Source organism: Seriola lalandi, unplaced genomic scaffold, assembly GCF_002814215.2.
Source record: "Seriola lalandi dorsalis isolate HSWRI2012SDOR001 ecotype SW California unplaced genomic scaffold, Sedor1 jcf7180002052469, whole genome shotgun sequence".
NCBI classification, from domain to species: Eukaryota; Metazoa; Chordata; class Actinopteri; order Carangiformes; family Carangidae; genus Seriola; species Seriola lalandi.
This window is the reverse complement of record NW_019523022.1, coordinates 118,672-140,084: the sequence shown is the minus strand read 5'-3', so window position 1 is coordinate 140,084 and position 21,413 is coordinate 118,672. Positions and strand designations below refer to the sequence as shown.

The 21,413-nt window shown below is 41.1% G+C and overlaps 4 protein-coding genes and 1 non-coding gene across 6 annotated transcripts; 3 read left to right on the top strand and 2 right to left on the bottom strand.

Moving 5' to 3' along the window:
- Positions 1 to 568: 568 nt before the first annotated feature.
- On the top strand, positions 569 to 5,263 carry tcp1 (t-complex 1). The gene is made up of 12 exons (XM_023400437.2): positions 569 to 727; positions 1,197 to 1,282; positions 1,393 to 1,521; positions 1,873 to 1,970; positions 2,092 to 2,202; positions 2,344 to 2,525; positions 2,839 to 2,965; positions 3,370 to 3,545; positions 3,677 to 3,800; positions 4,065 to 4,257; positions 4,382 to 4,545; positions 4,848 to 5,263. Exons 1-12 carry the CDS (start codon positions 655 to 657, stop codon positions 5,059 to 5,061), a joined length of 1,677 nt encoding a protein of 558 aa, XP_023256205.1. The 5' UTR covers positions 569 to 654; the 3' UTR covers positions 5,062 to 5,263.
- Positions 961 to 1,099, top strand: LOC111650547 (small nucleolar RNA SNORA29). The gene has a single exon (XR_002760420.1). It is a non-coding gene; the product is annotated as a small nucleolar RNA SNORA29 (small nucleolar RNA).
- A 77-nt stretch (positions 5,264 to 5,340) lies between the features above and the next one.
- acat2 (acetyl-CoA acetyltransferase 2) lies at positions 5,341 to 9,505 on the bottom strand. The gene is made up of 9 exons (XM_023400438.2): positions 9,347 to 9,505; positions 8,526 to 8,660; positions 8,170 to 8,351; positions 7,510 to 7,627; positions 7,277 to 7,420; positions 7,052 to 7,174; positions 6,755 to 6,909; positions 6,552 to 6,662; positions 5,341 to 6,291 (listed from the first exon to the last, which is right to left on the bottom strand). Exons 1-9 carry the CDS (start codon positions 9,393 to 9,395, stop codon positions 6,121 to 6,123), a joined length of 1,188 nt encoding a protein of 395 aa, XP_023256206.1. The 5' UTR covers positions 9,396 to 9,505; the 3' UTR covers positions 5,341 to 6,120.
- A 685-nt stretch (positions 9,506 to 10,190) lies between these two features.
- Positions 10,191 to 17,135, bottom strand: wtap (WT1 associated protein). 2 transcript variants are annotated; one of them, XM_023400439.2, is made up of 8 exons: positions 16,956 to 17,135; positions 16,342 to 16,379; positions 16,159 to 16,214; positions 16,014 to 16,072; positions 15,700 to 15,827; positions 14,170 to 14,348; positions 11,557 to 11,711; positions 10,191 to 11,411 (listed from the first exon to the last, which is right to left on the bottom strand). In XM_023400439.2, the coding sequence occupies exons 2-8, from the start codon at positions 16,369 to 16,371 to the stop codon at positions 10,759 to 10,761; spliced, it is 1,260 nt and encodes a 419-aa protein (XP_023256207.1). In that variant the 5' UTR covers positions 16,372 to 16,379; positions 16,956 to 17,135; the 3' UTR covers positions 10,191 to 10,758. The 2 variants fall into 2 exon arrangements, with proteins under 2 accessions (XP_023256207.1, XP_023256209.1); XM_023400441.2 differs by lacking the exon at positions 16,956 to 17,135 and adding an exon at positions 16,612 to 16,830.
- A 1,196-nt stretch (positions 17,136 to 18,331) lies between these two features.
- On the top strand, positions 18,332 to 21,208 carry sod2 (superoxide dismutase 2, mitochondrial). Its single transcript, XM_023400442.2, has 5 exons — positions 18,332 to 18,471; positions 19,110 to 19,315; positions 19,411 to 19,527; positions 20,291 to 20,470; positions 20,589 to 21,208. Exons 1-5 carry the CDS (start codon positions 18,437 to 18,439, stop codon positions 20,732 to 20,734), a joined length of 684 nt encoding a protein of 227 aa, XP_023256210.1. The 5' UTR covers positions 18,332 to 18,436; the 3' UTR covers positions 20,735 to 21,208.
- The last annotated feature ends 205 nt before the right edge of the window (positions 21,209 to 21,413 follow it).

Sequence of the window (21,413 nt, the reverse complement as noted above, 5' to 3'; positions counted from 1 at the left end):
CAGTATCTAGAACTATTTATTAGCTCAGTGACTACAAAAAAAAATGTAGTGGAGTAAAAGGTTTGATATTCCCCTCTGAACTATAGTTGAGTAAGTATAAAGTAGTATGAAATGAGAATACCCCAAATTTATACTCAATTACAGTTGAGTAGATGTACTCAGTTACATTCCACTACGTTTGAAGATTTAAAATCAGCTGTCATATTAGCTCAGGGACCTTGTAAATCATCTGAAAAGAAATCAACAACATAAGGGGGAAAAGACCAAAAAAACTTCAATATTGTAGCGCTTTATCGTCACAGTGAAATCTGCAGCAGAGGGCGCGCTGGCACAGAGCACCATAAATTACAACTCATCCACAGAGCCAAGAAGAATAAGGAGCCGGCGGTGCAGTGGTATGGTGGCATGCTGGGAAATATAGTTTACGAGTACAACATAACAATATGAAATTTTCTAATTTGATAGGGGAACTGGTTGACATGAAACTTCATTGCAAATTAATTTCATATTAAGTTCCATTACGCAATTAAAAGCGTACACAGTTCAACGACCGGGGTTTTCAATAAACTTTCTTCTCGAACCTTCTGGTTAATACCGGTTCACCCATAGTGCATTGCGCCGCTTCCTTTCTTCTCGGTTGCGTGGTGGTCCAAAATGTCGCTATTAGAGGGTCCGTTAAATGTGTTCGGCCAGAGAACATCTGGCGAGTCTGTTCGCACTCAAAATGGTGAGTTATTGTGCTGCTTTGCTTGGTCTTTCAGATAAAGCTAACGTCTTTTCGGTGCGTTTCCAACGCTCAACAGGAAAACCGATTCATTTACTGCGTTGAACACACGTGTGGCTAATGCTAACGCTAACAAAAACGAACGTTGACTTTAAGCCTCTGCTCCGTTTCTTTTGCACTTTTGCAAAGCACAGTCAATGTGCTCCTAACGCCAGCAACATTTATTATATTTTAACAATCCCATTTAAGTACCTTTCATTCGCACCACCATGAATGGACGGCTATGCTAATGGGATAGAAAAGACACTGTCATGATCTGAAGGTGTGGCCAGCTGACTGTGCACCCCACTTAATAAAGTGACAGAATATTGCATTGCTAGAAGTGGCGTTAAATGTTAGTCTAGACATGTTAAATGATGTAACAGCCGTCTAAAAACAACAGCTAGTAGCAGCTCCCTTCTTTTCTTCTCAGTCATGGCGGCATCATCCATCGCCAACATCGTCAAGAGCTCCCTCGGACCCGTTGGCCTCGACAAGATGTTGGTGGACGACATCGGGGTAAGCGTAACATTTAACATTCTCTACACCTTTTCTAACGGTCTCTTGACATGACGGCAAATATTAAAGCCTTTTGGTGATCTTCAGTTGTATCTTATGGTTTTTGACAGGACGTGACCATCACCAACGATGGAGCAACCATCCTGAAGCTACTGGAGGTGGAGCACCCAGCTGCCAAAGTCCTGTGTGAACTGGCTGACCTGCAGGACAAGGAGGTCGGAGATGGGACCACGTCTGTGGTGAGTAAAGGCAACAGCTGCTCTGACCTGTAGAAGTAGACCAGAGTGCTTTTTAGATTATGCTTGTTATTTCTGGCTGTACACAGAGCACTTAGTTGCAGAAAGTGAATTGTAATGTCCTGTTTTAGTACCATGCATCTGCCTTTTATTACGGATGTGTGGCTATGCTAACAGGAAAGATGAACTGCCCTTCAGTATCTGAAGGGGTTGCGCAGTCTCATTTCTGCCACCCCTAATGAAATGATGGCACAGTGTGAATTCCATAACTTTTAACTTTTTGCTATGGATTTAAGGAAACCGGTTATACTGTATGTTGTTTCATATAAAGTATGCCATGTGACATTCTTGTAGGTAATTATTGCTGCAGAGCTGCTTAAGAGTGCAGATGAGCTGGTGAAGCAGAGGATTCATCCCACGTCAGTCATTAGCGGATACCGTCTGGCTTGCAAGTAAGATGCTTACATTTAGAACCTGCAGTCTCCCATTGTTTTCATCATACATTTGATCAATTCAGGTTTTCTTAATTGCAAACTTGTTTTTTTGTTTGTTTCTTGTTTTTTTGTCTTCCAGGGAGGCAGTGCGCTACATTAATGAAAATCTCACTATTGGAACAGATGACCTGGGCAGAGAGTGCCTAATCAATGCAGCCAAGACATCCATGTCCTCCAAAATCATTGGAGTGTATCCTTCCCTCACTATGAGGCAGTGTAGAAATGTTTTGTTGGGACTCAACCCCCATAGTCACATTTATTTATTTTTTTGCATGTGAGTAAAGGAATTATTTTCTGCTGTCCTTATCTGCCTTGACTCCTGAGTCTTCAGTGATGCAGAGTTCTTTGCTAACATGGTGGTGGATGCTGCCATGGCTGTGAAGTTTGTGGACAGCAAAGGGGTGGCCAAATATCCCATCAACTCTGTCAACGTGCTGAAAGCCCATGGCCGCAGCCAGAAAGAGAGCTTCTTGGTTAATGGATATGCACTGAACTGCACAGTTGGCTCACAAGGTGCGTTTGATACAAAGATCACAAATTTGTAATGCTACAATCCAGCTGATTGAACTCCCATTTAAATTTGCTGCTATGTCTTGCCTGGTGGTGTATGCAGTGATACGCGTGGGAGACAGTATGCTGGCTTTGAAAGGAATGTAGTCACAGTAGTTTGTAAACTGTGGCACCTCTTTTCTGGCCAGACAGTTGAATATTAACCTTAATTTAGGTCACATTTGTTTCAGTAGCTTTATGATTCTTGTCCCCATCCTGTTCTTAGTTGCTGTTCAGTTATTGTTTATTAAACATGCTGCTTTCTGTTTGTCCAAAGGCATGGTAAAGCGTGTTGTTAACGCCAAGATTGCTTGCCTGGACTTCAGCCTGCAGAAAACCAAAATGAAGATGGGAGTCCAAGTCGTTATTAGCGACCCAGAGAAGCTTGACCAGATCAGACAAAGGTTAATAATTATGGAATATTTTTGTCTTTTGTTTTTCTCACATACACACATTTATTAAAAAAAAAAAAAAAATCTTCCCATTTAAATTTGCTGTGATGCTGACTCAATAGTTTGCACAGTGATACGCGTGGGAGAAAACATAAGCAGCCATGAGTCAAGGCAGCAGCTTCTCTCTGAGCTGTTGGACCACTCTTGTGGACTGGACAATGTTTCTATAATGCCTTTGTATGTGTACTACACAAGTTGATTTAATCAGTTTTGTCACGATATTTGGCACAAAACTAAAGTTAAAGTTGATTTTATTTAATTAATTTATATTGGTCTTGCAGACTTGTGACATTGAGTACTATGTATACGTTGTATTGTCTGATTGTTGAGACTGAAATAATATTTTCTTACCTCAGGGAATCTGATATCACCAAGGAGAGAATCCAAAAGATTTTGGCAGCAGGTGCCAATGTGATCCTGACCACTGGTGGCATTGATGACATGTGTCTTAAGTACTTTGTGGATGTAGGAGCCATGGCAGTGAGAAGAGTTCTTAAGAGGGACCTCAAACGTATCGCCAAGGCAACAGGAGGTAAGAAGAGAGCATGCTGTGTTTTTTTTTTTTTTTTTTAAAAGCATCTTAGTCATGCTCTGATTCAGTGTGTGAACTCATCACCATCAGCAGTTATTTACATTAGCTTTTTTTTTTTTTTTCATTCTCAGCCACTCTTTGCCCATCTCTGACCAACCTGGAGGGAGAGGAGACATTTGAGGCCACTATGCTTGGCCAGGCTGAGGAGGTTGTGCAGGAGCGCATCTGTGATGACGAGCTCATCCTTGTCAAGAAGTAAGAACTGCAACTATTTAAGTCTATTATACTCTTGCTTTTGTTGGATGGACGAATGTTGAATGTAAAATAATGAATTTGATAGTTATGAGAGTACCACAGATTCCAGAGGTGCCTCTCATCTTTAGTTGTAGCAGCAGATATGAAAACCTTGTGCACTAAATGGGATTTGAAAGAAGTCCTTCATATATTTTGTCTACAGTTACGGTCTGACACATGTTAACTGTGCTTCTTCTGTTTTCTCCTAACTTTGAATCCTCTCAGTACCAAAGCACGCACATCAGCTTCCATTGTATTGCGTGGGGCCAACGACTTCATGTGTGACGAGATGGAGCGCTCGCTGCATGATGCTCTGTGTGTGGTCAAGAGGGTGCTGGAGTCAAAGTCTGTAGTACCAGGAGGAGGCGCTGTGGAAGCAGCTCTGTCAATCTACCTGGAGAACTATGCTACCAGCATGGTGAGCTATATGTTGTCACAGATGAATCCATTTGGGTATCTGGGGTTGTCATCAGCAAAGTGTTAGGTTGTAGACCAGTAAATCTTCCAAACTGAAATTTTACTCATCACTTTTGTTTCTTCAGGGTTCCCGAGAGCAGTTGGCCATTGCCGAGTTCGCTCGGTCTCTCCTTGTCATCCCCAAGACGCTGGCTGTGAATGCTGCACAGGACTCGACTGATCTGGTGGCCAAGCTTCGTGCCTTCCACAATGAGGCTCAAGTTAATCCTGAACGCAAGAATCTCAAGTGGTGAGTTGTTGTTTTTTTTTTGTTTTTTTTCTTGCCACACTAGTCATGATACTGTAAGGTGTATTTACAAATTTCTGGTTTTGGAGTGTTGGTCAGACAAAATAAGCAATCTGAAGATGTAATCTCAGGCTGTTGGAAATTGATACATGTGATTTTTCACTTTTTTTTTTCTCATGTTTTATGAAACATAATAAATTGAGAAAGTAGTCTGATTAATCCATAAGTGACTGTTAATTGCTGTCACTTTTGTGAAACAAAAAAGGAATGCCAAAAAGAGCAACCATATTTTGTGTGTCCTATAGGATTGGTCTCGACCTGGTTAACGGCAAGCCAAGAGACAACCGTCAAGCTGGCGTGTATGAGCCCACTATGGTTAAGACAAAGAGCCTCAAGTTCGCCACTGAGGCTGCCATCACCATCCTTCGTATTGATGACCTCATCAAACTGTTCCCAGAGCCGAAGGAGGGCGGGCAATCGTACAGGGATGCTGTGGAATCAGGATCTCTGGAGGGTTAAAAGGCTGCGACTGGTCCCAATAGGTTCAACGTCTGTATTTATACATAAGGAGCTCTTCATGGCTGTTGCTCTAGTGTAGGCCGTGCACTTTGCCTGTTTACTGTTCTCCCACTCCCTCTCCCTCGGGGTCTTGCTTCCAGAGGAACTGTAAGTGATTTGTTGGATTTTTTTGGACACTTAATAAAGCTCCAATCATTGTAAATGACCGTTGATTTGTTAATTCAAATTGAGTAGTTGTGGTGATTGTGCAGGCTGTAAAAAAAAAAAAACAAAAAAAAACAGGTTTGACTTCATTTTATTTTTATGTTGAACAGCTGGATTACAGGAAACATTTTCACAAACATGGGTACCATGTACAGGAAGCACTAGGTTAGAGAAGGCTAGCATACTTAACCTTATGGCACTTAGCTGTGTTTCAAGGCTGCTGTCTGCAGAATTGATCAGAGAAAGAAGGTCCAATTCCACATGGGAAGATATCGGAATGTAGATCAGTATCAGGTTTTTAGAGCAAGCAAGATCTATTGAATGCTTATTACAGTTATCAATAATTTACACCACAAATTAAAAATGATACTCTACAGAAATATTGCATATCCTCTAAACCCTGTACATACTGGGATCTAAAGCTTTGCTGTTTTAGTGTGTCATTTTATCAGTTGTGTAGGCAACTGAAAGCAGCTGGTTTTAAAAGGAAAACATCAAATCTTGTCAACTACCACTGAAGTATGGTGCCTGTTTAGCACATCTTACACCAAGCTGTAAGAGCAATTATAAGATACTATTTGTTCACTAAACTGTCATAGACTAGATTAACATGTAGACCTCTCGTCCTTTAACATTAAGCCACATGCTTCACAACTAGAGCCTGAGAAGGATCAAATTTAAAGTGAAGTTCACAGTGTGAATGGCAAGCTTTCCAACAATCACAACATATACTCATGTCACTTTAAAATGTTTCATATCATACCCTGCAGTGTAAACAGTATATTTCAATATCCCTAAAAAAAAAAAATGAGAAGGAGTGCAATCCATGAAGCAGCACCAGATATTGGATTAATCTCAAACCCTCTCCACACACATGGCGATGCCCATCCCTCCTCCAATGCAGAGGGATGCCACTCCCTTATGTCCTCCGGTCCTCTGGAGTGCATGCAGCAGAGTAACCAGCACTCTGCAGCCAGACATACCGATGGGATGGCCCAGAGAAATCGCACCGCCACTCACATTCACCTGAGGAGTGAACAAAAAGGTTAAGGTAACTTCAGTATGAACGTGTAGATTAAATGACATGTAAATCTGCCAAATCGACTCCTGCGATTAATCTACATTTCTAAAAAAACATTCGTTTTTTTGGCTGCTAATGGTCTGAGGGAAGGAAAAAAAGATCACAACACTAGTTGTATGGTGGTCTACCACTAGGCCCCTTGGCTTTTGTGGGATAAAGATGACTTAAAATTTTAAAACTCTTAAATGATAACATAATGAATTACCTTGTCTACATTCAGGCCAAGCTCTTTGACCACAGCAATGGACTGGGCAGCGAATGCTTCATTGATCTCAAATAAGTCCACCTGGTCCAGCTGCCAGCCCGCTTTCTCAACCTAACAGAGAGCAAGGACACAAATTAATATTACAAAAAAAGAAGCTTTTTTTTTTCATTCTGTGTTACATTTAATTGCTGCTGACGTCTCACCGCTTTCCTGATGGCTGGAATTGGTCCAGTTCCCATGATAGACGGGTCAAGACCAGCTTGAGCCCACGATACGATTCTGGCCATTGGTTTAATGCCGCGTCTCACAGCCTCTGACTGGCTCATTAAGACGGTTGCTGCTGCTCCATCATTTATACCTAAAGCAAGAAAGATAAAAGCAGCTTTGTGCATCCTAATAATGTTAATTATGAATTCAGATAACAGAGTCAGTCGTTGGCAGACAGCAGCATCTACGCCATCTTGATGTATGTCAGAGATCATAAGCACCAACTCTCAAACCTGAGGCGTTTCCTGCGGTGACAGTGCCACTGCTGTCCTTGATGAAGCATGGTCTGAGTTTGGACATGCTGTCCATGTTGCTGCCATGGCGAGGAAATTCATCCACCTTTACCTCCACCGGACCTTAAGGGGTGAGAAAAATGTTTCAGTGCATACACACCAAGGATAGAGGAGACAATTTCTCTGAAATACACTTGGATTATAAATCCCTCAAATACTTCTTGCCTTTTCTGGATGGCACCATGATGGGGACAATCTCCTGATCAAAATGTCCTGCTTTCTGTGCAGCCTCTGTTTTGTTCTGGGACTGGACAGCAAACCGGTCCTGCTCCTCTCGACCGACACCCCACTGCTTCGCCACATTCTCGGCTGATAAAAAAAGACATGAAGATTATCACAATGTCACCATACAACATAAACTACTGGCTGCTCCATGGAAATATCAAACAGATTTAGACCTGTGATGCCCATGTGGTAGCCGTGAAAGGCGTCTGTCAGGCCGTCAGCCACCATTGAGTCCTGCAGGGAGGCATCGCCCATCTTCACCCCTGCTCTCATTTGCAGTGTGTGAGGAGCCTGAGGTGTCAAAGGAAACTCAGTTAAGACCTCCTGCTATCAAGGATCTGTCTCTATTCTTAATTTCAGACACTTCACCAAGGGACACAATCATTTTTATCATAGCTGCAACAATTAGTCAATTAATCAATTATCAAATAAGGCTGGGGGTCAATTCATTTTTTTATTTATTTATTCATTTTTTTTACTTTTTCATTCACCCGAGTCAAGACTGACACCCAATACCCAATACTTTTTTTGCTACCAAAAATTTTACATTTGAGAACCCAAATGCTAAATGTTGTGCAAACACACAAGAACTTGCACACTTTGTATATGATCTGTCTCTATCTGATCCATTAATGAGTAAATAAGATGATCAATCTGGTCAAACCTTTAATGCCAACTTTTAGTGCTCAGCATCTGTCGATATTCAGTGTTACTGAAATTACACATTTCAGTCACTACCTAAAAAGTACTGAGGTTCCACAACCAGATACTCCTTTATCCACCTATTTTCAATTTTTTATCACACCCTGACAGGATTTTGTCTTGTAACCTACCCTGCTCATGCTCTCCATGCCCCCTGCCACCACCACAGTGGACTCTCCTGCCTGGATGGACTGAGCTCCCAGACACACAGCCTTCAACCCAGAGCCACACACCATCTGGCAGCTCCATGCTGGCACAGGGTAAGGGATACCTGCCCCAACGCTGGCCTGTCGTGCTGGGTTCTGACCACTACCTGAAGAAAATACAGAGAAGGTGAACACCAATAAGAGAAAGTCAGTTTGAGGGACAAGCAAGTAGAAAAATGTTACAAAAGAGAGGTCAGGTCAAGCTGATGTTGCCCAACAGAACTGTTAACATGAAACATGAATATGGGAGCTCTGCCACACATAAGCAAACTTTGTTCTACCTGCTGTTAAGACATGTCCCATGATAACCTCAGAGACCTCTTCTGGCTTCACACCAGCCCGGTTCAGAACATCCTTGATCACCACTGAACACAGGTCATGCACAGGCACCGTGGACAGAGCACCATTCAAGGACCCTGTGTAAAAATGGGAGGAAGATATATGATCAGGAATATCAACCCACTGCTACTATGTTCAACCTCCATACATGGATGGGTAGTCCAGCAGAAATCACCTGTCCTCCAACATTACTGAATGAACATTTGCTACCACTGAGAAGGTTAATCTCTAAATAAATTCTTCAGCATAATCAATTAAACTTTCAGGTCATTAGGAAAAAAAAAAAGTTTTCCAACTTAAAAAAGTGATCATACAATATGTTATATTATTCTACAGTTTTGAATTTTGACATACTTGGCAGTAAACCTGTTTCTGTTTCTGACGCTGATTGTAGGCCAATTGTAGCCAATGACAAGAAGCTCGTGTGCCGTGGCACTATGACGAGCCAGCCAATCACCGGCCACAAAAGACTCCGGACACTGGAGCGAACCAATCAGAGCTCTGCAATACTCGCCGTATTTAACTAAATGACACGAACCACTTTACTTAATTACAAAAAGACAAATTCAGCAGTAAAGGCAGCTCATATGATACAATTAAGTACAATGAGACGTAATAGTTACAGAAATAAATAATTACCAGTGCAGCTAATTTGACAACGAGCTACAGTGAAGTGTAAAGTATAAAGTATAAAGTAGCAATGTTAGCGCTACAAACTGCGTTTAATGAATGAGTGTGCTACGTAAGGAGTATCTGACGTTACCAATTGGTGTCCTTGCAGCAGCAACGATGGCAACAGGCTCGGTGTTCATGTTAATATACGGCTGGCTGGAGTTTGAGTCCTTGCTTCAGAGTGCTGTTCCTCTGTCCACACTGCACCGTGCTCCCTGTGCTGTTGACACCGTGTAACCCGTCAGCTACGCACTGGTGGTGGTTCTGCCCAACTGTAATTGATGGGAAAAGGTACCACAGCGCCACCACGTGTCGTGGAGGAAATGTTCATTCATAAAATATCACTTGGCATTTAGCAGATTAAAAGCTCCCCTTTAACATGTAACATAAACATACACATACACAGTATATCACATTGTATTTGCAATTGTTACTTTTTCTATTATTTTTCACATTATATTTAAGTCATTACACATACATACTGGTCTATATAAATATTAATTCCAAATATACTGTATTTATTTATTGTGCCACTTTGATCTGGACTATTGCATGCACATGTATGCACAGTGGTTAGGGCACCATACTTCATACAGCTACCTTCTTTCTGTATATGTAAATTTTTCTAGTTGTCTGTATACTGTTCTTTTATACCTCTCTGGTCTTTAACACTTAATTTTTGTCCAAAAATGAACTTTTACTAACATGTCACCCAAATTACATTAATATGAAATTTGTGTTAATGATTTCCCATTAGACATTTACATTGTGGGTCACAAAAGACAAAAAAAAAAAAAAAATTAATTTAGCTGTTTTTCAGACTGATCATTCCTTTTACATATGTATGCTTCAGCTAAGGTGACTGATTATATGTTTATGTAAACTAATTTTTCATACTAATTTACTGATAGCTAGTAATAATGGGTTTCACTCTATAGTATTAAAAATCTTTATTGGTATTTGGTCAGTACATGAAAAGGACTGAAGTCAGAATAATATGAACATCGCATATAAACTACTCACAATTCAACAGAATCTTTTGAACAAAATTTTTTTGTCAATGAAAAATTAAAATTGTATTTAACAAAAAAACAAAAAAAACAAACAAACACAGGCCAACATCTAAAAATGACCTTGAATATTGCGAAGCTAGTGTAATTCAGTGATTTTACTGACTTTTGACGATGAGTTACAACACCAGATGCCTGATTTCAGTGTCAAGAGCTCAAACAAGCATAGACGTGCTCAAATAAACAGCAGAATGAAACGTACTAGTTTTAAATCATACATCCACGCAATTCAAATCTAACATTAACCCTTTCCTGTTATATCCCCATTTAGCAACACAAATGTGACAGAGGCATCACGATAGGCAAAGGGGAGAAGGGTGAAAACAAAACGTCTTGGACAGCAGCGCTGTGTTACAGACTATGCAATTGTTGCCTTGTTTGTATATTGTATAAAAAAAAAAAAAAGGGAAAAGACAGTACACGTCAAGGTACATTACAAAACTGCACCGTCGCTCGTGCTGGAGTCCAGGCCATTCTGAGCATGCCGTGACCCTGCAGTCCTGGTGCCCTTGGTCACCACGGCAGCCTTATCCTCATGGGGGTCGGTGGTGGAGTCTGTGTCATTCGAGTGCTGAGTCAGTGATGTCTCGCTACCTGTCGGAGAGTCCACACTCTCGTACCCTGCACTCAGCTGGCTCCCGAAACCCACAGGTCCTCCAACTCTCCCAGCAGCAGTCTGACTCCCTGATGCCTCCTCTGAGTGGTTGGACAGTTTGGTCTCAGCTTCACCAGGGCTGGAGACCATGGGGGACATGGGAAAGTCTTCCTCGGTGCTGCTGACCTCCCGGTAGAGGCTGGGTGTAGTGGTCTCGCTCCTCTGGGATGAGTTGCCATTGCTTGGTCCATTGGAGACCCTCCCGTAGTCTTTTCCCATTGGTTCAGAGGGTGCACTGGCCTGCTCGGGCTGGGTGGACGGTTCAGCTGATGAGCTGGAAGCAGCGGGTGAAGTCCTGCTGGGTCCAGCCAAAGCCCCCTGAGTGTGAGTCAGCTGCTGTCGCGTCTCTTTCAGCTGCTGCTGCAGGACGAGGATGGTGCTCTGCATCCCCTCTACCTCCTCGTCTAGCTGGATGATAAAGTCATTCAGCTCTGGGAGGTGACGGAGATCAGGAACACACACAGAAGAAAGTCAAAAATCAAACAGTAGCATGTTAAAAATTTTAAATGACAAGCAGTCACTTTGTAAAGTGAAAGTGGGCAGGCTGTGAGGTGTGAATGCCGCTCATGTTCTCACCGTCTTGACTGCTTTTGAGCTCCTCACTGTACTTCTTCTGCAGGGCCAACTCAGCCTCCAGCTGGGCGATGCGTCCCTGGGACAGCTGCCTGCCCAACTCCTGGTTTTCCTGAATCAGCATTCGACACTTGGCCATCAGTTTCTTCCCCGTTTGGCTGTAAGGGAAACAAGTCTCACATCACACAGTGAACCAAGAGACAAACAACAGGCAAAGAGATGCCGTTGATCCGTTCCAACTGTCTGACCCACTTCCCAGTTTGCCAAGGGTCAACAGAAACTCTTCAACCAGGCCATCCCTATGCGACACTAGTCACAACACAATTTTCATTTTGTCTATTAGACTCCAATGCAAAATAAAATGATCAGCAACCAACTGAGACAGATCTGTACAAATAAATATAAAATTATTTTCTTGCAAAAGTCCAAACTGACTTTTCAGACTATATTAAAAATTGGATTATAAATTAATACTCAACATGTAAAGTCCTCACTGAGGCTACAAACCCAAACAAGCAAGCTAGACCCACATTTCTATGGAACTAAAGTACCCAATGTTGCACTGTAACTTGTTCACCATGTTGCATATTGAAGAAAAGTGAGCACTTCAAAAAATAACAGTAGCAATTCTGTCGCTACCAAAGTCTCAAATTCAAATGAACTCGCCACATTACTGATTGTGAGGAACAAGCAGAATAGAAAATGTAACAGAGCAGAACAATATCAGAATGACACACTACAAGAAACCTATAATTTAAATATCAACACTACTATGTGTAGCAAGAAAGGAAATGTGCACTGCAGAACCAGGCACTGGTTTTGTGTAGTCATCACTTTAAATACACAAGAGCAGGCGTTTCAACAGTTGAATCAAATTACTGAGGGAGCTGCTTTCTCAACTTTACAACAGGTCAAAAAATCCTGACACCTGTTCATTTTACATTAGCAATTATTGTGAATATGCTTTGAAGAAGCCCTAATCAAGATGCTGAATTTGCACACAAATGAGACATACAAATTATTTCGAACCATAGTTAACTTCAAGCTAGAAATGCCTATGAAAGTCATCTGGCCAAAGCACACTGAAATATTAACAATAATGGCAAATAATTCAACAGCTGTACCATCTGAAAGCAGAAGTCATTAAACTGGTGATAATTATTTCAAACTAGCTCAGAAAACTGACCAAAAACCATATATGTTAATTTAAAAAGTTTCAATTATGCACTGCATATTTTTAGTTCTTTGTATGTACTACTTTTCTTCTAAATTAGAAGTTAGCAAAACCCTTCATTTATCTAAGATGCTGGGGAGAAATGTATTTTTAACTGTCAATAGGCTGTATGTACACTACCAGCTCAATTCTCACTGCCTCAAGTGTGAGTGACCAGAGTATAAAATTGTTTTTAAAAACAGGAAAATACAACACAGTGCGCTCTTATTGTGAAAATAGTGGCTAAAGATCTGTGCCAAAGTGGTGAGAAAGAAAAGTCTAACCTGCTATAGGTGTAAATGGCTGAGGGAGAGATATTGAGGTCAATCACAAAAATACACAGAAATACAATAAATACATTCTCATCAACTCATAACATGACTTGTTAGACATTTGCATTCACAACTTGAAACAGGACTCAGATCACCTACAGCAGTGTGTTTCAATATGTATCCAAAGAATTAAGCATTAAGCTTAACTCATGATTAAAGTGCAAATTTTATACAAATGTAAACAATCAAGCCAATTGTGCTTCTTGGTTCATGCACACACACTGCAGTAAGTGTTTGTTTCAGAGAAACAAGAGAAAGAAATGAAATGCCAATAAAAAGAAACAAGTCACAAAATAAAAACATGTAAATACACTCTACCGTGAGCGGGCCCATGTTCAAAGACACAGGCGACTGGACTCTCATGCCTGAACCATAGTCCCTTGTGGACCGAGGATCTGGCTCCACCACAGTCTTAACATCATTTCTAGTGGCTCTTCCCCCCCCGACGTCTTACTTTTAAATCCTAGAACTTTCCTCATGTTACTGCAATGTGTCTAGACTGTCCAAAAAGTCTTTACGTTTCTCAGGCAGACTAGCAGGTATGTGTGTGGTGTAATCCACAGTTAAATGTCTTTATAAACCAAGTATGGGAATTGTCTTTAAAATGTTCAATTGCTGTTTTAGGCTAGGGATGCTCCCTGCCTGACTCAACCTCCACCATAACCCCCCTATTTTATGTGTGAACTGTCTGGTTTGAGCTGAGGGGGTGGGGAGGGCATATCCGTGTCGGGAAGTGAGTGACCACCTCTTCAGGAACAGTCCGGACTCCTTCAGGCCCTTGGACGGTGAGGGGATACGAGGGGAGAGAGCTGAAACACAAGTGTCACCTGACCATACTGTCTTTTCACGTTAGGTTATGTGATATGTAGCTGGCACAGTGCAAGAGTACAAAAACAGTTTTGTTTTGCAGTGACTGGCTTTCTGTAAAGTCTGAGTCTCGTGGTGAGTACAGCATGTGTCAGCCTTCCCCCCCACCATTGTTCCTGCATGCCTGCAGTGAGAGTGAGGGTGGGGGGCGTGAGGAAGTCTTGACTTTTTTTTGAGGGGGGGAGTTATTTTGATTGTCTTTACCTATCAGGTGTAAATTTCCAGGCACTCAGTTCATTTTGGGCCTGCTCCAGTTTGTCTTTAGTCTGTTCCAGTTCAGCCTTCATTTTGAGGAAAAACAAGTTGATGGCTGGGTCCACCATGGATGACCGCAGTTGGGCCGCACTCGGCTGTTGGACTTGCTTGAGGTACTGGATCTGGGTCTGCAGGACAAAACAAACAGGTGTTAGTGACTTGTTAAGTGTAGCACATTTCTACTAATGAAGAACTTTTGATTGTTATGAAAACTAATCCTTTAGCTTGACCTGTGTCCAGTTGATGGAGCAATATTAACCTTTTTCTCCAAAATCAGGTTAAGCAAAATATTCTGGTTCAAAAATCCAGCTATATTTTAAAAGGTATTAGGTGGCTTTTCAATACCATGATCAACCAGTTTTGAACGGTACCTGGATTTAAATTCAGATAATTTCAAATAGAATACTTTGGTGAATAATTTGTCAGAACTATAACAAGCACTCTTATATTTAATCAAAAAGTATTAAATTCTGTAATGAGAGGTATTATTAGACATGAGCTTTTTTCTTGGACACACCCAGAAAAGAATTTTCATTCAAGGAAGATCTGCAAGCAACAACAAACAATAACTCACCTGTCAAAGTCATAATTATGCAGACCTCAAATTCCCACAGAACTGATTTGAATACATTTACGTAGGAGGCAAAAGGTACAACTGATATGCCTCAAAACACAACAGCCAGTTCAGCATTTCGGCAATTCAGTGGAAGATGGTCTATGACCCTTTACAGATCAGTGGTTAAAAGAAAAGTGACTGCTTGGTTCCAAGGTTAAAACCTTTCCGACCTTGATCTGGCAGTGCAGCTCACCTCAGCTGCCCTATAAGAATGGCATGCACTGCCATAAAGCCACAGGGTGATCCACTGAGCTGTCAATCTGATAAAAGCAAAGGGTGCCCTCCTTGGCACATGAATGAATATAGGGTAGAGTACAGTGCTGGAATTATGTCAATTAAAAGATCAATTGTCTGTCAGGAAAGTAGAGAAAAATATGACTGCCATTTTACGTTAATTAATGAACGAAACGCTACTGATGAGCTGTTGTTTAGGACACAGGATACTTTTCTACGTTTTTTGTCAAGATGGCATGTTTAACAATTCGGCCATTTGTGATTTGCAATTGTCAGCACTAGCATTAAACCCACACTCAATGTATCAAAAAATAAAAATAGAATAGAATCTGATTAATCAATAATTAAAGTAACAGTTGGATGCAGCCCCAGGGTGGCTGGACTTCACTTAGGACTAAACAAAAACAGCCAAGTGTCATACATTATAACTAATTCATAGAAGGTTAGTGAGGATAGAGCATAAGTAACTACAGAGAACATAGCAGTTCAGTCATACTCCAGGAGGTGTTAGAAGTGCTGAACATATACTTAAAGGACTCCATCAAGTGCTCTCCTTCTGAGACTGATAAAAACTGGATTCCCCAAAATCATATTCAAAACATTAAGAAATCAAAGGAGTAGATACATACTGTGCACTCTTGCATCTCCTGCTCCTTGGTGGCAAGTCGCATGACCAAGATGTTCTCCCTGCGTGCAGACTCCTGCTGCTGCTGCTTTAGCTTTTCCTCTGACTCCTTCAGCCCGGTTACATCATTGGCTAAGACAGTGAAGAGGGGCAGAAAGGCAAATGTATCAACAAAGAATCCCCTTTCATTAACAGCCAGATTTAGTGATATAGTGTGCAAAGTCTATTGATTATTTGCTGTCAAAGATGCTGGCAAGAATAGAGAAATAATGTTTATGTTTTATTAGCTTACACTTATGTAATAGCAGATGTACTTACAACATAGCTCTGCATATTTGGCCTCCAGGACCTGGACATATGCTTCATGCTGTTTCCATCTAAGAGGGGCAGAAGATGTGTAAACGTTAACTGCTCCAATATTCCCAAAATATAATTACTCTCCAGTTGCAGAGCCGTTATCTACCTTGTACACAACTCCTCTCTGGTCAGGGTCTTCATGTCAGATTCACTGAGGCGAACCTATGAAAAAGAAAACCAAGGACTCGTTAGATGAAGAAGCCCATCCATTAACTAAGCTCTTGTGCAAACACTAAAGAGGCTCGTGACACACAACAAATAAAATGCTTAAGCAAGAAAAGACACTCACCTTCTTGGGTAGAGGCTCCTCGTTGGTCATTGTGAAGTCTAGAAATAAATATGACAGAAAATCATCATTAATCACAGCTTGATGTCGTGTGTTAAAGCGACTGCATCTTCTTTAGCTGTAACGCGTTGGCTGTTTGTCCACACGCAGTGAAATATGACCTGTATGACAACTTTACTAAATTGCTACTAAAGCGGTAGTTTCCCGCTTATAAATGAAGATGTGTGACAACCAAGTTAACTACCTGGCCGACCATATAAAAGTTAACATTACCAGGTTAATAAGAGCTGTCGATCCTAATTTGCTAGCTGCTTTGGCAGGCAGCAGCGATGGATAGCAAGGAACAGAAAATAAGCTAACCAAGGTTAACCCTCGGCTGCTAACAACATTTAGCATCCGCTGGCAAAATAAACAGAGGCTAGGAAACTAAGGTGATAGAATAATAATATTTTCTTTATGTTCACTCTGGCAGCACGCAATTCTTGGCTCTGTTTTCGGCTCCTTGTTATCACAAAATGGCGGTGAAGGAAATGACTCCCTCCCTTGCGCTCCTTTTCCTGAAACTAGCGGGCTCTTGGCAGCAGATAACAGGCCTTCGGCCGTCATAAAACACTTACCAGGCCCGTTTCTGTCGATGTTTCTGGAACCCCTCGGCTTCAGTGTTTTTTTGTAAGACGCAAAGTTACAACTACGTTCAGAAATTTGCTGTAAATTTATATGTAGTTTGCTCGCTTCGGCGTAATCACCATCATCTTCCTCACCCTCGGCAGGACAGAATGGCTCTGGCCGCGCTGCTGCTACTGCAGAGTACGACCAGAGAGGAGGGAGAATAAACAGAGCTCTCACTCCGCGGCGATTTCCAAATCCTAAAACGTGGTTGAGACATGCAAGAGATATCATGGCAAGTACTTTACTTTTTACTACATGTATTTGACAACTTTAGTTACTAGTTATTTTAAGATTCAAATTTTACATAAACACAGGAGTTAAAAAAAAATACAACACACTTTTAATAATCAAGATGTATAGTAGTGGTAGTAGTAGTAGTAGTAGTAGCTGTACAGTTGTGATCCCCTTTCAAAAAAAAAAAAAAAAGCAGTGTCTCCTTGTCGTGTTTCAGTTTCCCGAGTTGTTTTAAGTTCCACCATAAATTGTAAATATATGCTGGTTTCCTTAATTTCCTATCATAATAAACTGATATCTTTCGATTTTTAACCGTGGACTGGATGAAACACGCAATATAAAGCTGCCACTTATGGCTCTGGGTAAATATAATGGACATTTTGACAATTTTTTGTGACACTTTATAAACCAAATGATAAATCAAGAAAACAATTTGATCTGCAGATAAATCCGTAATGATAATCACTGGTTGCTCCCTAAGTGTAGTTTATTTTGGTAGTTGGGAAATTGTAAACACTTTGTTCACTGAAAAACTGAAAATGTTATCACAAATATTGAGGTCTCGTTGTCTTAAGTCTCGCGTGATTCATTTGCCTCAACATAGACGATCTCTGGCATTGCCGCCGATGTGGTAGAAGATATGTTCACGTGATTCTTTACAGTTAGTTTTGATAATTATGCTAAATTATGTAGCCTACATGTACAAATGTGTTTACACTTATTTTTGCTATATTATATATGATTACGTACTGTTTACCTCAGACTAATGCCATATGCTTCAAACAGGAAGTAGCATATAATTTAAATTAATGTACTGAAGCACATTATTTCTATAAGACAATATGCTTCGTTCATATGATCTAATACACTTTTATTAAGGCTACAGAAAACCAACCAGAAGGGTGTGTTAAAGAATGTTTATAGAAGAGGGATGGGTGAAATGCATATTCTAATATGCTGGAATGTATTTCAATATATCTCGATGTTTTAATCGCACAATCAATTATATATTTCTATCAATATTTCTGAGAGGAGTCGTGGCTTCAGTTGTCGCAGCAACGTGCATCTAACTCCTGCACACTCTCATAAACACCCCCATTTGACGATAATGGTACGGTCGACTGAGCCGTCAAGTTGAAGCTGCTCAGTTCAAGGGCAGTTAGCATTTAGTCTACCCTGTCCTGTGAGCACTATCATGAACATGCTTTGCAGAGTTGGTCAAATACGCAGGTAAAACTCACATCAACTTACCAATTAGTGCCATTACTCTGTTCACAATGCACGGTGGATGAGGGCAGCTGACCCTTGCTAGCAGCGGTTGTTCATGAACTTCAGACAGTTTATTCAGAGCTAACAGTTAGCTAGCAAGGATGCTAACTTAGTTTAGCAACTCAGCTAGGTTAGCCTGTGGCGCACCTAATGTAAGATTTTATTTAATTATCGCATGGTAATGCATTCACGGGCTTCTGTGAGGTTGTGAATTGAATGTTGTGATATTTGGACACACCTGTTCATACATAGCTAACTCGGTGCTACAAGCTCATTCAATATCTGACCAACAAACGCCACTATAGGTGGATTCAGAAACAGCATGAGGCATGTAGGTCACTTCGCGACAGTTGCTTAAGCTCAAACAAACAGTTAACTGATAGCCCCTTTCTGTGCTAGGCTAGCTTGGGCTAATATTGTGTAATTTGAATGACACAAGCATCACTGATAGCCAAGTTAATTTAGAAATCAAAAGTTAGGAATTTTATCTGATTAGACATAGATGAAAGCCAGCGTTTCCTGCGTGTTGGCTTCTTCAAACCTGTTTAAAGCCTTTGTGGTAATGGTATGTATGGCAAGTTTCCCCTGGTCTGTTTCAGGTGTGCAGCCAGCTTCAGCCAAACTATAAACCAGGTAGCTGCAGCGAGGCAGAAGCACACGCTGCCTGACCTGACCTACGACTATGGTGCCCTGGAGCCCCACATCAATGCAGAGATAATGCAGCTGCACCATAGCAAGCATCATGCCACATATGTTAACAACCTCAACATTACAGAGGAGAAATATCAGGAGGCACTGGCAAAGGGTACAAACGCAAAGCCGTATGAAATAATCAGCATATTTCTTCTGTAAGATCTGATGTCTTCTTATTCACTTGGATGTTATTTGTCTTCTATTTAGGAGATGTGACCGCACAGGTTGTCCTCCAACCTGCTCTGAAATTTAATGGAGGAGGCCATATTAACCACACCATCTTCTGGACAAACCTCTCTCCAAATGGTGGAGGCGAGCCACAGGGTAAGGCAGAAACGTATATAAAATGTGAACAGCTTGTCGTCTTTCAATTTTCCTACATTGGTTTGTTGTGCATGTTGTAGCACCATACAGCTTTTAACTTGTTGCTTTTGGGTTTCCAACGGCCACATAGGGTGTATGGTTAAAACTCAAAGCCCTTACTAAGCCACCACTCTAAAACATAGCTTTTTCCGAGTGAACAGACTCAGACAACCTCAAAAGTGTACAACATCCTCAGCACAAAATAGAAGCAAGCCAAAGTAAATGAGTGGCTTGTTAAGCACACAGTAAGCTACAGTTAAGTATGATTTAGAGAGAATTTTGCATACAAAACCATAATTAAAATGAGATTTGATATGGGACAGACTTTCATAATGTGACCTGAAACATGAGTCCTGTGTTTGTCACATCAACCTGATAACACCAAAAGCTGGTGATATCTCAGCATTGTGTTACACTCAGGTTGTTTTATTTAGTCATTCTGCCCCCTAGTGGTTAAAAATGCTGCGTTAACAGATTATCTGGGAACTTCATTTAACATGCATAGTATTATCTGGCCAATCTAAAAATACATTTTACTTATTGCAGAAACATTAAGAAGGATGGTTTTCAGTTTGTAAAGACTGACAGGGAAGCTCTCTTCCACATAATGTAGAAAATATAAACAACTTCATGTAAAGTAAATTTACTGAAAAAGCTTTCTGATTTAGTTTCTTCCTTTTTTAATTCCTAGCATGATAGCATGTGTCTGTTTCACCTCTTGTAGGGGAGCTAATGGAGGCCATCAAGCGGGACTTTGGCTCCTTCCAGAAAATGAAAGAGAAGATGTCTGCTGCTACTGTAGCAGTGCAGGGCTCAGGCTGGGGCTGGCTGGGCTATGACAAGCAGAGTGGAAGGCTTCACATCGCTGCTTGCGCTAACCAGGATCCTCTGCAGGGGACAACAGGTCAGTGAAAACCTTTTTTTTTTTCTCCCTACGTGCATTCATATTTTCCCTCTCACTGTTAAATGCCACAGATGAAATAGAGTTGTCTGAGAAATGTCTTCTCTTTTCTGACCCTCAGGCCTCATCCCTCTCCTTGGCATTGATGTGTGGGAGCATGCCTACTACCTTCAGTACAAAAATGTGCGGCCGGACTATGTTAAGGCTATATGGAATGTAATCAGCTGGGAGAACGTGTCGGAGCGTCTCCAGACCGCCAAAAAGTAGAATCTAGCCCTCAAACATCCCCAACAACACCTCATCTTACCCTGGACCTGGATCGAATAGTAGTTGCAAATAATTCTTAGTTTTAAATTGCATGAAGTATCAGTTGTGATGTCTTTTGAATTCACACATCCAGGTGGTCAGTTGCATTCAACTTGATTAAACTAACAGTGAAATACTTTCTGTATTGGTGCATATTATATTGAGTTGAAACAACTTTAAAAAAAAAAAAAATTATTTGCAAGTGCTTTAATCTCAGGTCTGCTCTCACCACTCACTTCAAAGCGCACAAAAAAGGTCACCTTTCACATTAAGGCTGGCTTTTGTTAATCACACCCAAATATCGGCTGCCATACTAGTTGTCAGATAACCAGAGTGTATATTCAGTGAGTTGTCATTGTCACAATATAATCAGACAATGTTGCAGTCCATGTTTTTGATGTATTATAATAAAATTAAAGTATTTCAGTTGTACAAGCTTGAGTCTTCATTTTTCACTTCCTGTATGCAGTGGGTATTCCAAGATCCAAAGATACTCTTTTAAAGTTATTGTTAAAAAGGTTCATTAGAGAGGGGTGTCAAGTGGCGCAGTGGGTTGAGCAGGCACCCCATATGTTGAGGCTACAGTCCTCACTGCAGTTGGCCCCGGTTCAAATCCTGCAACGGACGGCCCTTTACTGCA